Source organism: Odontesthes bonariensis, chromosome 1 (genome assembly GCF_027942865.1).
Source record: "Odontesthes bonariensis isolate fOdoBon6 chromosome 1, fOdoBon6.hap1, whole genome shotgun sequence".
NCBI lineage: Eukaryota > Metazoa > Chordata > Actinopteri > Atheriniformes > Atherinopsidae > Odontesthes > Odontesthes bonariensis.
Window position 1 is genome coordinate 36574011 of NC_134506.1, and position 16433 is coordinate 36590443.

At 41.8% G+C, this 16433-nt stretch overlaps 1 protein-coding gene across 13 annotated transcripts in view; it reads left to right on the forward strand.

Moving 5' to 3' along the window:
* neo1a (neogenin 1a) overlaps positions 1-16433 on the forward strand; it is a 169201-nt gene that overhangs the window by 40413 nt on the left and 112355 nt on the right. For all 13 annotated transcript variants that reach the window (XM_075465941.1, XM_075465986.1, XM_075466020.1 and 10 more), the window contains exon 2: positions 14626-14949. In XM_075465941.1, coding sequence (XP_075322056.1) covers positions 14626-14949 — 324 coding nt within the window. The remainder of the gene's footprint in view (positions 1-14625; positions 14950-16433) is intronic.

Below are 16433 nucleotides of genomic sequence, written 5' to 3' on the forward strand. Positions count from 1 at the left end.
GGTCCCAGACTGCTTCGTTTTCTCGTCTCTGTTCTTTGTCCTCCTGCTGACATGACAAGCTGTACGCCTCTGAGAACTCTTTTGAACCTTTTTAATCAGCTTTTCTCATTTGATTGGCTTTTCTTACCTGTGTATGAAGCCAAACACTCAAAGAGTAACAGTGAGATGATGTCAGACACGATGATAAGGTCACCTGTGGGTAATTTGGACATTAGAGGTAACAGCTTCCATGAAAGGTAATTTTCTTAATCAAAACTAATTGGAAGCATAGCTTTGTTGCTTGTTACTACATGCTCTGATTAAAGCCAACTACTATTACCTATATATTGGCTATAGCTGGATGGCTCATGCTGGCCAAGCGGGTTCCCCTTAATATGATTACGACGGATTATGGCGTTGTCTGCACATCAAAGAAGCCAAGGCCAATTATCACCCCTGCTTTTCAACACGACTACCACTCCTCCAGCCTCTCACAAAAAAACGTGAAAAGAAAATGACGGAACGGAGCCCAGCCTCCTTTAACACTCCCAAAGCCCAACGCTAATGGATGGATTCATCATTTAGTCAGGCCTTTCTTGTACAGTATTAAGATATGTTGGTGCACAGTTTCCAGTGCTTTGGCTAGTCCTTAAAATAGATTGAGCACCAGAGCTAATTATTCCCCATCCCAGAGGCAAACGGGTTCATATGACAGAGTATGTGGTGTGTTTTTAGTCTGGAACTGAAAACAAGCATTCTGTCCCTTCTGGTCTTATCTGCTAACATTTGTCTTCTTGTAGGTGTTTATATTTCTGCGTGTAGCTGTAACAGATTTTGTTTAAAGGGTGTTGGCAGTGAGGGCTTTGCTTCGTTTTGCTACGGCTTCCATTACCATTATCCGCTGTCAGAATGGGTCTTCCATTACCCCTTTGTGCTGTCTGTGGTCATGACAGTAAATCAAATGGATGTGGATAAAAGTAGACCCCCTTGCCCCCACCCTCCACATCTTACAACACTTACACACACACACACACACACACACACTCATTTTAAATTATTCTCATAGTTTCACTTTTCTCTAAAGTGCCAGAGCCTGAGCACTTGAACAAAGATGCCCACTAGATTCCTACCTCCCATCAAAGGCAGAACTGGGGTCAGCCCAGTCTTGTCAGTAGTCTGGGCTAAATGAAGCCATTAAAGCCCCCTTTTTCACTGCTGACATTCACTTTCTTTGTTGAGCTGCATGGAGTTCTTGCCTGCACAGAGAAGGCAAAGCATAAGTCTCGTAACAACTCTGTTAATTACATGCCCTCTACAAAAACCTAAGCATAGCGATATGTTTTTTCAATAAGTCAATTCCTCATCAGCAATTTTGTTGTTATTAAGATTATATCATTTGTATTACGTCTTTTATTAGAGATTGAAAGATGAGGACAAAACTTGGAAGAACTGGCTGTGAGCGTGTAGCTCCTGAAACCCAGATGCTAACAGTGATGAACTGGGATGTATTAGCTGACAGCTCACAGTGCCTCTTAATTTCTTCCTAAACTAATGCTGTTTTTTTTGCTTTTTGTGTTTTTCCCAAAAACGCAAACCTGCAGCAGAGAGCGGAACCGTTACCTGCCTGCGAAGACAGTTATGCTCTATGTTGTGAGCTTATTCCGGTGGGTAACGCGCTCCTCATATCGCTGCAACACAGCTGGTCTCACCATGTGCCGGTCCGGCTCTCCTGCAGAGCTCCGTTTAATCACAGAACCATAGCGAGTTATGGCCTTGAAATTTGCCCCCAGTTGGTTGCACACAGCATGTGGATTTACACCAGCATTGTGTTTATATACAGGAAACGCATGTATATTAAATGCTCTGGGTGTACAAGTAAATCCACAGTAACTATGTCAGCACAGCTGACATTACTGTGGGTGATTACCAGGTGAACACAGTCCCTCCAACTATGTAAGCAAGAGCTGAAGTGGCCTTTTATGCACTGCATACTACCGCCCTGCCTTTTGGTTAACCTGCGACCTGCAAGGCTAACATGAATAATTTACCCAAACACCCAGACGTGATGGAGCAGGCAACGGAACCTAGTGAGAAGCCCTTTCATCCAGAGAGCCTATAAATATATAAATATTTCTTGGAGCTTAAAGTCATAGCAATATATTTGATAGAGTAGATTTTAGAACAAAAGTGAAATGATCAATAGGAAGTATTAGCTGGAGGTTTAATGCAGTCTGGCTGGAAATTGAACCCACAATAATCCCAGTTTTCCCGTTTTACTTCAGTCTGTTTGTGTTGACTTTTGCCCGCCTGCTGTATTGCTAACCTGCAGGGCTGAAACAAATATGTTCCAGCAGTATTTTCTAGTTAACTTCTGTCGTATACTCATGCACACCTTCACACACAGTTGAGTGGTTACAGCAGTCACTTGTATATTCATACATTCATAGGTTGCTGCTGTGTGCTTCATGGAAAAAAAAAAAAAAAACACACAGTCACACTCGCAGGGATCTTATTGTTTGCGCTGGGGATTAGATGGGTGCAGAGAGAGCCCCTCTGGTGGCTGCGATCGCCTTGGAGTGGGCGGTTGGGGTGTGCATGAAACCCTCTGGGGGGGAAAGACTGCACTGCACACAAATCATTACTGCTCATCAGTCGCTGACACTCAGCCACTTATTTAGTCAGCAGCTTGGCTTGGCTGGGGCATAGATATGCACACACACACACACACACACACACACACACACACACACACACACACACACATCCACGCAGACACATTTAAAGAAACATACCGCATTATACATCAAGGTTGGTGAGGAGAAAATCATTGTGAAACACTTGTTTTGGAGCAATGTGTTTTAATTTGTCAATACTGAGTGGGTCACTGCCTCAAGCTCAATATAACCATTCATCAGAACTTCAAAGTCTATTTTCAAGCAAATTGCCACAATTGATATGTGTACAGTTTTCATTTGGCAGAGAACTGTCGAGCGAGCCTTAACATAACGAAAAGTGTTGCTTCAGCTGTACGCAGGTCCCTATCTAACACCTCACTGTGAATTATTTATGGCCGCTATATCATGTAAGCAGTGTGTAGCAAATTAAACGCATAATTCTCATCTTTTATTGATGGTCTTTTGATACCAGCTGCACTGATAATATAGGTAATAGGGCTTAATATGTAGACCAGCATGCAGATTTGACGGTCACGTTTGAGTTAATAATGATGAGGCTTCGTCTAAGATTTATTGTTGATTCAGTTTGCTTCAGAATTGAGGACTGATGGGGGGCAGGAGGGGATATCCCAGACCAGATGGCTCTGAAAGAGATTACGTCTGCTTATGATATACTGTAAACACTTGCGCACGAGCTGGTTATGCTTAGCGGTTGACTGTTTACACACCTTGGCTGACAGATAAGAGAGAATTTCAGCTGTGCTCTGATCAAATCTGCCAAAGGACAAGTTGGTGTCAAGTGCTCACGGTCTCTTCTTCCTGTGTTTTTGTTGTGAGAGGTACAGATTGAGGCAGACAACGGTGGAGGAGGTGAGGGGGGTGGCTCCCTTTTTGATAGGTTCAATCTCTTGGTTCGTGGGTTTCTGTATGCATGCACAGGCACACATGCATGTGATGAAATCGCACAATAGAACCTCAGTACTGTCCATCAGTGTGCAAGAAATGGTATTCATCTCCCCAACTCAACAAAGGGCTGAGATGCACCAGCCACTGCTCCGATGGGACGCCTTTGTGAGTCGAGCCCTGCCAAATTGATTCTGATTATATGGTGTGATTACAGCAGACAAATGAGCCACAACTAAGGAAACAAGTATCTTTTTATCCCATTATTTTCATTCAGAAGTATCACCTCAGACCAACATACCAGTGTTAAACTGTAAATGCTTCGTAATCTGATGAGATGTGCCGTCAGATATGTCTTTTTTTGTAGTCAGATATTCTAGAACATTTTTTCTAAATATACAACACAGACTTGGAAATAAACGCCATATGTTGCAAAAATGAAGCAACATTGACACCCATTGAGACTGAGTGTCTTTGTGCTTTTTGTGGCTGCTGGGACACAAGGGCCCTTTTTCATTCAGCTCTTATCTAAGCCAGACTGATTGAGGCCACATAGTCATAATTCTCTTTGTAAACAAATGAGACAAGCTTCTTTCACTGTCTGATGTGTTCTCACAAATTCACAGTGAGACTCATTTACCCCGCTGTTTCCTGTAGATATTCTTTCCCCTGATAGCTTGACTGTACAACAAAAAGAACACTACTCTGTCTTGTTGCCACACCACTGCCCCTCTTCCTCACCTGTAATATGATCCACATTAGCATCCGCAAAAGCCTGGGAAGCTCCTGCTGTCTGTGCAGACAGGACTGAGAGCAGAGATAAGCTCACTCTGTAATGAGTGTTCAGCCTCCTTTGGGCAGGAAAATGAAAGAAAGACCCTTCAGGGCTGCAGTGGGTAGCAACACAGGCCATAAGCATGGGTTATTGAGAAATGCAGTGTCTGTGACCAGGACTGTTGTGGAGAGGTGATGCCTTCTTGATGGCTAATATTGATGCTATGCCTCACTTCACATTCTGCCCCTGATGCCACAACATCCTGCAACCTCTTCTGTTGTAGTTACACCCTCAATGACTGGCACTAACTTCATATTTAATGGTGGAACACAAAATGGAGATGAGCTGGTTACAGCGGAAAAAACTTTAAGACTATAATAATGTGTCTTAGATTTTCAGGCAAGCTTTGATTTCTCTACATTAAGATGCATCCACTCCAATGAAGTTTGAATTTACAAGGTGCAACCTTTGCCACAGTTACTCTAATAATTCATGTGGAGACTTTTGAAAAAGCTGCTGATCTGATTTTGGTTCGAAGGTTAGCCTGGTTTGGCAGATACAGAGACGTTTTGTCTCTTGAACGGGGCTGCTTACAGGAATTGTGGGATGGCATTATCTCCTGTCATTTTACAAAGGATTGTCCAGTGCATTCTGTGCCTAAAGAGATTAAAGAGAAAGTCTTGAAACAGCCGTTCTTTGTGTTCATAGAACTGGATCAGCTCGTATCATGGCTGCCACTGAGATACTTCAGGTCATTTCACTTAATAAGAAACCTTCCTAAGCATTGAAGACTGTTCAACCACAACCTTACGCCTCAATGCCTTTCGTGATCTTGTCTTTCTCATGTATGAACTCATTTCCCACTGCCCTGGCTTCCCCTGGCGATGGATAATTCTCCCTGTGCCACTCTCAAATGTTTACTAATGACTTCTACTCTTTATTTTCTGCTGGCATTACTGACTTATAATATTTCTACAGCTAAACAAGCATCAGCTTCGTCTTCACACCAGCAGACATAAGTGTTCATGTGATGTGTTTTCAGATTTCTTAGATGGAACATATTATTTCTGCTCATGTACATGGCCTTCACCTAACTACACATTTTGGTAGTGATGAGCAAACATTTTCCTTCCTTTCTTACTGTTAATTTTATTTTTAGTGATGCGTTTGCTGCGGTTTGTAGGTTTGCTGCACATGTGCCACAAAATGGGGAATTGCCATGTGCTTGTCAACAGGCTGGAAGTAGCAAACTCCTGTTAAAGACGAAGTGTCCTCTCCAGAAGAAGAAGCCATTATTTTTTCTTAACTTCCAGGGAGCTGTGCTATCTTCGCAATGACAGTAATATCTATAAGACCTTCATGTCTCATACAGCCTCCTCATTTTGTAATCTTAACATTGCCCCTGGTGCAAACGGTTAACCCCTGCAACCGCACATAACTCCTCCATTATTACCGTGCTGTCGTCAAATAGCATTTCCCCCTGATCCCCTGCGTCTCTACGTTGCACTGGATGTGTTGTGCAGAGTTATTTTAAGGGTCTTTTTCGGAGGGGCGGCATCCGGTTTCAAGTGAAATAGTAATTGACTATCCCTCCCAGTGTTGGCTCAAAGGCTTTGATCTTTCCTGTACTCCAGTGTAAAACGGTTTCCTCTGAGTTCTGTGAACACGCAGCAACTGGCTTTTCTCTTATCAGCGGCCCACTAACAGCACTTTGAAGCCACAAACAATTCACCCTGAAAAGAACAAAAAGAGTAAAAAGAAGACCTGCCGTCCCTATATTCAATAAACATACTGCTTCTGTATGTATGTTATTGAGGTTGGAACAAACAGGAATGTTTTTCTTGATTAATACTGGTCACCATTTTCAAGAAGTTGAGTTTTTCTGTTTAAAGGAAATCTATTCTTTAACTATCAATAATTGGCCAGTGTAATAGTCTGTAATTGTTCACTGGGAATTGTAAAGTGGGGACTGTGACTCAGCTCTTGTAATTAGTAAAATCTTGCATGCTGATGCTTATCTTAACAAGGGGAAAAATTGAGATACTTTTAATGTTTTTGTGACTCTGGGTCAGTAATTGGCATCAAGCTTATCAGACAAAGATTGGCCACACTTGACCGCTCAAAGGAGCCAGAACCAAAGACTGCGATAAAGACAATTGCTTAAAGTGACCTCTGGCAGACTTGTCTGATGTGAGCTGCAGTTTTATCTCTGGCTTGTCAGAGCAAACTAGCTGTTAGAAGTCTGTGTGGGTTAGTTATACTGTAAACAACTGATTTTCTTTCTTTCTCTCTTGATTTAAAAAGAGAAGTATTAAAGCGACAGCTGTCAAGGTCAAAATGGGCAAAGGACCAGACTTTGAAATCCAATACTGATAAATTGCTGGGTGTTTGACTGTGCCAGGCATACAGGATTATATCGATTTTCTTTCCTCTGTGTGTGTGTATATATGTTTACGTGAGTGAGTGTGATGGCAAAAAACCAGGGGCAAGAGAATGCAATATTGTGTTTCATTAAAAAATCTATAGGATATCTCATTACAGCCTCGTGATTTTCTTTAGCATCGGGGTTAGCAGGGAAGGGGTGGAGGTGGGTGGTAAGATGAATGTGCTTTCCTGTCTTCGATGACTATCTCATCTGTAGCTGTTCATGGATAAAGAAGGAACGCTGCTCGGTCTGCTCAGTATGTCAACCACTTCCTGGCCATGTTTGCCCACTGCTTGCTGGCTTTACAGCCTTATCAGATAACTCATCTTCACATGGTAGAGATGGCTAAAAATGTCTAAAATGACTGAAACTATTGCAAATGTCTGCTCTTTTTTTTTTTTACATGTCACTCAAGTTAACTGATTGATGTTGATATCAAACTCTAAATCTCCCCCTAAATCTGTCAGACAGGTGTGCTTTCTGACCTTGTCAGATTTTTAAATGACTGCTCTCAATTTCAGTTTTTATTTTTAATTTAAATGGGGCTGCTTTTGGTTGAAAAAGTATCAAAGTATCGCACGGTTTCACGGTGGTCCTGTGTGGTGATTTCTGGACGTATTTTAAACGGTCTAACGGCCAGGAAAGGTTAGTCCAATTCTCAAAAAATCTTGCCATTAAGTTATGGTTTTAACCTTTTAGTCCAGCTGCTCCGTGGGTCTCCCTTTAACCTTAGAAACATGCTATTTCTTGCTGTTTTGCTTTCCAATTATTCACTGAGACTTTTTTTTTAAAAAGAAATAGGGGGGTGGAAGAAAAACCTTTCACACTTTACACTTGTATCATTTCCACGCTACCTCTCACAGTTTGCATTTCTGTGTTGCTTTTGTCTCAGTGGGATAATCCTTCATCTTGGACCCACGGGGAGACGGATAAGAAGGGGGAATTTTAGCCTCAATCAGTGCTGCTTAATTATCACAACCAGATGAGGTTAGAGGAGGGTTCCCTGTTTACATTGTCCATCTAGAACATATCTCCCTCTGCACATTCTCACACTCAGCTGTTTGTAGCTTTGTCTTTCCTTCCATTCAAGTGTTATGTTTCCCTGTTTAGTGTATGTCACCTAGATATATGTTCTTTTGTTGTGAATTCATAATTTGGCAGTGAAGTGAGAGTTTTGCATCTGTAAACTTGATGATTTCATTGCTCTGTTTTATGCGCACAGGAACGACTCTGAATTACAATATTTTAGAAATGCAGGTTCCAAGCGTAAGTGATGTAAACACTGCTTAGAAATGTTCTCTAGTAACTCTGCCGCTCATGCCAAGCCTTGTTTAACTCGAATCAAGGCTCAAACTGGGCTTCCAACTGGGCTTCCAGTTTGGTTTCTGACTGGCTTCTGGTTTATGCTGTCTGTTTTTATATAACCCATTTCATCGGGGGTATCTGTTATTCAAACACCAGCAGGAGCTGTTCACTAAGTGATGTTTTCAGGGTTTTGTTTCCCCAAAAAACTGTCAAAGAAAAAAAAAAATGAAGTGGCATTTTGTTTTTGGGCTCGGGCTTGAGCCTACACCTACAGTACAGAAAATCCAGGTCAGTGTGTGTTGCTTTTGTGAAGTAAAGCTTAGGTAGTCATTAATCACTGTAACACTGTAACAGTATTGCTTTACAACATGGTCTGATGCGGCACTGAGTGCAAAGGTATGACATTGACACTGAACAGAAATCCCATTCTTACATTCTCCAGATTGGACGTTCTTTTTTTTTTTTTTTTTTTTTTTTTAAATTTGATGCATTTGAATTTAATTATTCCAAAAAATTAATTATTTGAAAATTATCTAGTTTTTACATCTGATTACAAAGAAGCTGACATTTAGAAAAAAATTTTGTCAGTTCTCAGAGCAGGCAAAGCTGACGTTACTGCAGCGATCCGCTCCATATTTGACCCTGTCATGTTGTCACTGAGCCTCCAGGGTTTTGCCATGGCAGCCAGGATAGTAGATGGAATTGGATACCCTCCTCTTTTAATCTGCCAGTTGACTGGGTGCCAGCACTGGACAGCCAGGGTGCGCTAGGTGCCCCAGTCACTTTGTCCAGCACTTTATGACTTGGCCTCAAACCCTCATTTCATCTCCTTCTGTGGGGAATGCTGAGAATACCAGAATCAGTGGGTTGGGTTTTTTTCTGATCACAGCTCGATCCTTCAGGCATGTCAAGTTTCGAGGAAAACTTGAGATGCCAAACAGCCTTTGATTAAGTTTAGTCACAGATGAGAAAAATGATGAAAAAGGATGCATTCCAGCATCAGTCAACGTGCGTCTTACTTTCAGTTAGTCATCATGACTCTTTGACCCTAGTTTAGATTAGATTTTTATGCTCCAGGTCAGTATTTCATTTCACTGAAAACTCATATCTGTCTCAAGAATGTGTATACTCTTTTTTTCTTTTGACTTCTTATGGCTTGGTTTCCATCTGTGTTTTTTCTATTCATTTAGAAGATGTAAATAAGAAAAGATGAAGGGAACAGCAAAAAAAAAAACTCCACTAATGTGACACAACAAAAACAACAAAAGAAAGCTGCAGATAGTTTTTGCCCGTTTCATTATGCACATTGGAAGGAATGAAAACAATTTTGAATCATGTCTGACTTAGCAAAGATTAAAGTGGCATGACTCAACATCTGTTTTCAGTCCGAGCCAATAAGCAATAAACTCATGTGACTGACTGAGTCCTCCAAGATGTGATATGATATCCCTGATGTTCCCAGAGATGAAAGTCAGTACTGAAGCAGAGTCCTCTCTCCATTTTCCTCATGTGGATGTCCACCACAGTTCTTGTTTTTTCCTCTTAAAGGTGCTTCCTGTTAGGAAAACTCTCACTAGCACTGTAGGCTGCACAGCTAGCCCAAGTGCCCGAAAATTAGTTTTAAAAACATAAAAAATATAAACCTAATCCTTTGATTGGAAGAGGACGCCTTTTCCCCCAAAGAACTTCAGAGCCTCCCTCCCAAGTTTGCTTTTAATGTTCTGTTGAAGACACACAGTCCCGCATTCTCAAGATCATTGTTATTTTCCCGAGGTGGCCCATGGTGACAGATGGGCTGTAAAAAGGAGGTTGGAGAGATAGGAGGATGAAAGATTCTGCAAAAAAGATTACACACAGATTAGAGTTATAAAGATGAAGGAGGTCAGGGGGTTTGCACGAGGGATGTGGAGACAGCCATTTCCATCAGTATCATTAAAGCAATCCTGACGCTGAGGGTGGAAGAACCAACTGCGGAGAGATGGAAATAACAGCGAGGCAGAAGCTCGGTGAATGAAGTGCTAAGGTTTATTAAAGAGTGCCTTTCTGCCGCCTCGATCTTTATCCGTGTGAAAGACATTAATTCACTTTTATGTGCTCTTAATGTTTTTTTTTTTTTTTACTCTACTCGTTTCCATGTAAAGGTCTAGCAGCTTAAAGAGCATGCGTCACATGATAAAGCAGGAATACAGACCAAAGAGTGTGAAAACTAACTGCATTCCTACATAATGGTGCATAACAAGAAGATTTTCTATCACTCTTGGCCTTTTAAAAAAGATAATCTTCTTGCGCTTGTAAAGCCCTACCAATCGTGTTTACTTTTCATGAAGTGTAGGATTTCCTCGTCCAAGCCACAGAAGGACCTCTGTTGCTGAAGATGTGACTCGCTTTGAGGGCAGGCCGCTCAGTCTCAAGAGCAGCTCAATAAGGTCTATAGTCAATACGGCTGCTCTCAGACAGCGGCTCAATGAGGAAGGCTTCCTGCTGAGCCAGGGGTAGAATAGGAGAGAACAGGGGGTCTTTGTGTGGAGGGCAGACCCTCACCCACTACTCTGCGAGTACACTCAATGTTGAGAGGCTGACTTTGTAATCTTCTGCAGAAATTGTAAAGTGTATCCAGTTTGGTGCTGAGCACAACAGAAATTGATCCTTGCCAAAGATTAAATGTCAACAAAATGAGTTTACTCGCTGCTTCTTTCTAGGAGGAATTGAGGCAAACCTTTTCCCAGCTTTCCAAACCACCAAGCAAAGAGATCTGGAAGTTGTGGCCTGCAGTCAGAACACATACGTTCATATGTCACAATGTCAGGAAGTTCTGTAATGTTGGAAAACTTGCTTTTAAAGATGGCTCAGTATGGCAGTTCGAGCAACAGTTCCAGGTCTTTCAATCAGCCTCTTTCATATCAAAACTGAGGGAAAAACTAGGAGGAAACATGCAGGGCAGCACCTTGAAACCGGACTCTTAAACCTTATATGACTGCTGAGAAAAGTGGATTTGGGATGGAGGTAACAGCCCGTACTTATCAAACAGACAACCTCATTTTCTAGCGCCTTGCTCTCTACTCCCTCATTCTCGCTGGTTGCCCCGGTGTAGAGGTTCCTATTTTTCAAGCAATAACTGGGTGTCTGTGACACTGGTGGGTCTGAATAGATTAGACCTCTCACACTGTAATTTGGTTTTTCGACTTCCCCTTCCATCTTCAACTCCATTCCTTTGTTGTTAAAAACCTACAGTGATTCAGTGGTGGCATACTTCTGTATGTGTTCATTGTGACTGTAAGAAAGGGAAAACTTACTCAGGTGCACTCTGCATTATTCACCCAAAAGTGTGGTCTGACCCCCGTCTGTTGGATTTTGCCTGCTACAGAACGGCTTGGTTATATATTCCTGCACTTATATGGGAACACAAGCCCTGCGGAGTGGTCTTATCAGCGAGCACTTCAGAATACATCAACGGAACACAGCTGGTTCTGTAGGTGCTCAGAAATATTTTCCCAGACCTGTCAATGTCAGTCGCCAAAAGTAAACTTTCCCTTAGCACTGAGATGAAAGCTGAAGCCTCTCTTTAGTTTGTGATAGTCATGTCGGTTGATGCTGGCCTGATGCAGCTCATTTAACCCACCTGCTCATCTTCCTCACTCTTGTATGGGAGAAATAGGTTGGGCTGGTTAACCTTTTGATATCAACCACTGACATGTTTTTCTGGCTTTTTCTTACCTTAATAAAACTGCTTTCAGTTGAAGTTAAGAAGCCTGTATTGATGTTAAGATTCTGTTATTCCCTACGGGACTAGACAGACTGGTGAAATATGAATTTTGTTGTCTGCTTTCATACCTTACACTTCATTTTCTAAAAATAATCTGAGGCAGGTGGTTTAAAAAAAGATTTTCCCCTTCCTTGACTAATTTATTTTAGTTGCACTACTGAGAGGGTTTTGCACACTGTGTTCACTTTTCTTTAACCAGCAGTATTGTATGTTTAATGCTCACTCTGTAATGTGAGGCTTTATTATGGCCGCTACTGACTGCATGTGCTAAAAAGATTGGATTTACATACGTGGTTAACAAACTTAAATGCAGAGAAAGCTCTTTTTTTTTTTTTGTAGCTGATGCCACTTTTCATCAAAATATTTGTTTAGTCTGTAAATAGTGAGTCCAGTCGTTGATTACACTGTCATAGACTTTGGTCTCAGTTGCATCACTGCTTTGCATTCATGTCTGTGAGTGTGTTTGTTTATCTGTAGTTTGACAAGTATTGATGCTATCTATAGTTTTTGTGGGAAATGGTTCTCAGAGGAAATAATTTGGATGTTATGAAAAAGCAGGCAGCAATCCATTGTCCTTTCTGTCCCGGTTTATACTTGTATCTTATTGCCATGCCCTGCTCTGCTGACCGTGGCTGTTTCGTCTGCAACTTGGAGTGTATGGTTTCCCATTTTGTCCACAAGTAGTATTGAAGCTAAGTCCTTCCCTACTGTTTCTGTGATGTGAATAAAAAGCTGCAAAAGGTGGCTTTTTTTTTTTTGCCTCTTATAGGATGCTGCAGGACCTTTAAGTCCTTTCATTTTTCTCCTCCCATTGAAAGTGACTGAAGACGGTTCTTTGACTGGAAAAGAGCCAAGCCTGGGCGGGGACGCTCTGCCCAACCCACACACCCACAGTTCCAGCAGAATAAAGCAGAAATGATTAAGGATGCCATGGTCCCTCTGGTCTGCGGGAGAGAAGAATTCCCCCCACTGTGACTCCACTCTAGTCTCTCTCCATCTGTCGTGCACACCATCAATAAAACACATTTGCTGGTGTTGTCACATTCAGCCCAATATGTACATAGGGCTGTTCTGAATTTATTTACTTCGTGAAATCCGCTTCTCACCTTTTCATAATTTAAAATCACTCACTTACTGTTCCCTGGAGTTCTGCAACCACATCTATCTGAAGGGATTTGTAAATGTGTGTAGCACTTGTGATGTCTTTGCAGGAGTAAATTTGATGAAGCCCACCATCCTGAAATTTAGCTTTACTTGCATTCAGTCCGTAGCTGAACTTACTTGTTGTCAAATTGCAATACATCAGCTTTTTTTTTTTTTTTGTCAAGGGCCTGCTAATCAGACTGGCCTTAATTCAGTCAGAAAAGCTAAAGACCTCCTCTGTTTATTCTGACAGAACGATGGCACTTTTCCTGTTCAGTATTCTAGTCTTTCATTCTAGTCTTCTCCATCAGTTCATTAGTGTTGAGATGATTACACAACTTAGTTGGAATGCCATGTTTTCTTACATTTATTTACCAATGTGAAAGTGGAAATTTTCTGTTTAATTCAGCCACTTTCAGCTTCATTTTGCTGTAATTGTTTATGCTTTGAAGAGAACTAAGTGCACTGAGGACAAGCAGCCGTATCGCCACAGTAATGGACCATGCATCACTTCTCTCTTTGGATCTTACACTAGGGACACGAGGTAGAGAAATTACCCCCTCATAGTTAAATAGCTGAACAATTGGCATAGCATCTCTCTTTTGCGTTCCCTATTCTCTCATTTTCTGTCTTCCTCTCTTTCCGCGCTCTCTCCTCCCCTCGAGACATGGCATTTTCTAAGAAGAGAGCGGGCATATTTTAAACCGCATTTAACACTCAGCTACTTATTTCAGTCTGCGAGTTGCATTATTTAAATATTTTCATAACCTCTTAATAATTTTTCTAGCTCTACCTCATCCCCGCAGAACTGATAATTGGTGTTATTTATCTAAACAATACCACTGTGTGACTCTTAGGGTGAGAGTGCTTGAATAATGGATGAGGACAAATGCAAAGCAATTGCACTTACTCTGACTTTGGCACGATCCCTGTCAGTGCAGTGTTGCCGTTTGTGCTTGAGGAAAGGAAATGGCAGCAACGTTCCAGAGTGTTTACTCCTTCGCTGTACTGTGTATTTATAATGAAGAAAGACGTGATATTAACTTGCCAGAGAGGCTAGACTGGGTTAAATTAGTCAGTTCCTCTTACCCAACTCCAGTGGGGCTTGTGGCTTCATAATAAAAAGGCTTTTGGAGGCCCCGGAATAGACCAAGGCTCCCTGGCTGAAATGATGCAATGAACAAAATTATATTTTGCTTTGGGAACATTTCATTGAGTGCTTCGGGGCTCTTGGAGTCCTTCAGTGTTTTGGCATTTTTGAGTCTTAAAATACGCTGTTTGTGTCAGTGACATCTTAAATGGGATTTATGGCCACTTGGCACATGGAAGGTCTGAAAAAGCAGTGTGTAGTTCGTTGTATTACAGCTCTCATTACTGCAACTTTGTCTTTGTACTGATCGTGTATGCTGAACGTTGGCATATGACCGAATTTGAAGCATTACATTTCTACCTTGTTGTGGAAAGTAGATACCTGTAAGAGCATATTAAACACAGAAATAACTCTGGGAACAGAAAACATGACAACCGGCAAGAATTTGACTTCATGTTCATCACAGGTCATGGCTTGGTCGATCTTTTTTTAATACGTCACAAACTGCGTATGCAGAGCAACCCGCTCTTTGTTCACCCTGCTTTTATCTTGCCTCTCCCTCTTCAGGTTCAACAGTACACCCCTTCAGCCCCTTCTGGTTCACAGTGGAGCCCCAGGACACTCTGGCCATTCGGGGGAACTCTGCACTACTCAACTGCTCAGCACATAGCGACGCAGCCACGCCGGCACGCATCGAGTGGAAAAAAGACGGCACTTTCATGAGCCTGGTTTCCGATGAGAGGCGGCACATCCTCCCCGATGGCTCGCTGTTCTTCACACACGTGGTCCACTCCAAACACAACAAGCCAGACGAGGGCACCTACCAGTGTGTTGCTACAATTGACAACCTGGGATCCATTTCCAGCCGCACAGCACGCCTTTCTGTAGCAGGTAAGAGCTGCCAGATGTTTTCAGCTGTAGTATGGGGGCACAATTGCTTCCCACATGTTTCACGGACCCACAGTACGAAGGTGTTTTGACTTGCATTGGCTGATGACATCTCTCATGGACTAGAAGTATCTATTCAGTACAAGGCTTATTGATATATGAGGTAATACGTTTTAGGTAATCCCTGCTTTAACGTTTGCTTATCTAAAATTTATATTTATACATTTATTATTTATTTATACACTAAATTTATAACAGGCGAATAAATTCAGTAAGAAGAGAAGTGATAGGTTAGATATGTATTTAATACCATTAAAATGAAAGACAGCTAAACACCTGTCTATTTCTGTTACAGTTGCCTATTTCTTTAGTCTGCTGAATGTTTGCTCCTGCACAACTATGCACACTTACATAACCACTGTAAATATAAAATGATTCCTTGGCTGCTTCTCCTTACTATATTTTTTGTCCTTCAGCAGCTCCGCTGTTTTATTCTTCCTATTTGATAAACGCCTTAACCTTGCTGGAGCCTGAGCGCTTTCCCTCATAGTATAAATGCTTGAAATAGGGTCGGCTTTTTCAATACTTGTCCTACACTGTAACCTTGTTCGGCTTGGTAACAGCGAGTGACGTGCGATTATTAGGTGTTTTGAGTCAAGTCGTGCCCTGAAATTCAATTTAGAACAGGAGGAGCCCCAAAATACGTTTGCTGTGAGGCTCCTGTTCAGTCTTGCTCTGCCAGGTTTTATGAGACCCAGGAGAGGCCTCTTGTTGACAATGGGATAGTACATTGTAAGCCTCTCGGATACTGAATGCCCATGTGAAGTTATTGTATGAATAGGAGTCTTTTTCTTAACGGGCTTTGGAGTTTTAAGATAATGAGGCACTATGTAGGAATTGGAGACATCGAGAGCGGGAGGGAAATCTTTTTAAGGAGTTCAGTTTTTAGGGCATTTTGTGTACTCGTTGTGCATTCAGGTGCATTCCCACTACAAATAAGGTAACAGTAGGTCTGCTTTGTACACTGGTAATTATTGTGCTACAGTGAAGGTCACCCCCCCCCACACACAGAACAGATAAAGCTGTATTGCTTTTATTGTTTCTGAAAAAGGACAGTGTGACTCTCTAGCTGGAGGAGATTCACAGAGAAATACAGTACTTAGTTACAGGTTAAGCAGTTGGATCTTGTCAGTAATTAGTCCTGAGATGTGCCAAGCACGATGGGATAATCTGAAACCATAGTTTGTTGCCTTTCTATGCCAAGCACAGTGGGTGGACATAACAGAGGATTCTTGGAGAATTTGGAGCAATTTCTTGCAAGGAGTTTCATGCCATCTGTGCGGTGTACTCTCACTACTTGATAGTGAATCTCCTCAGATGGCATCTTCTCAAAACATGGATCCCCCCCTTTTCTTTTAATTCAAATAAATGCTGTGCTTTGCGTGTTCCCGTGTGGTCCTGTGCGGATGATACTTTTTTTTTTTACC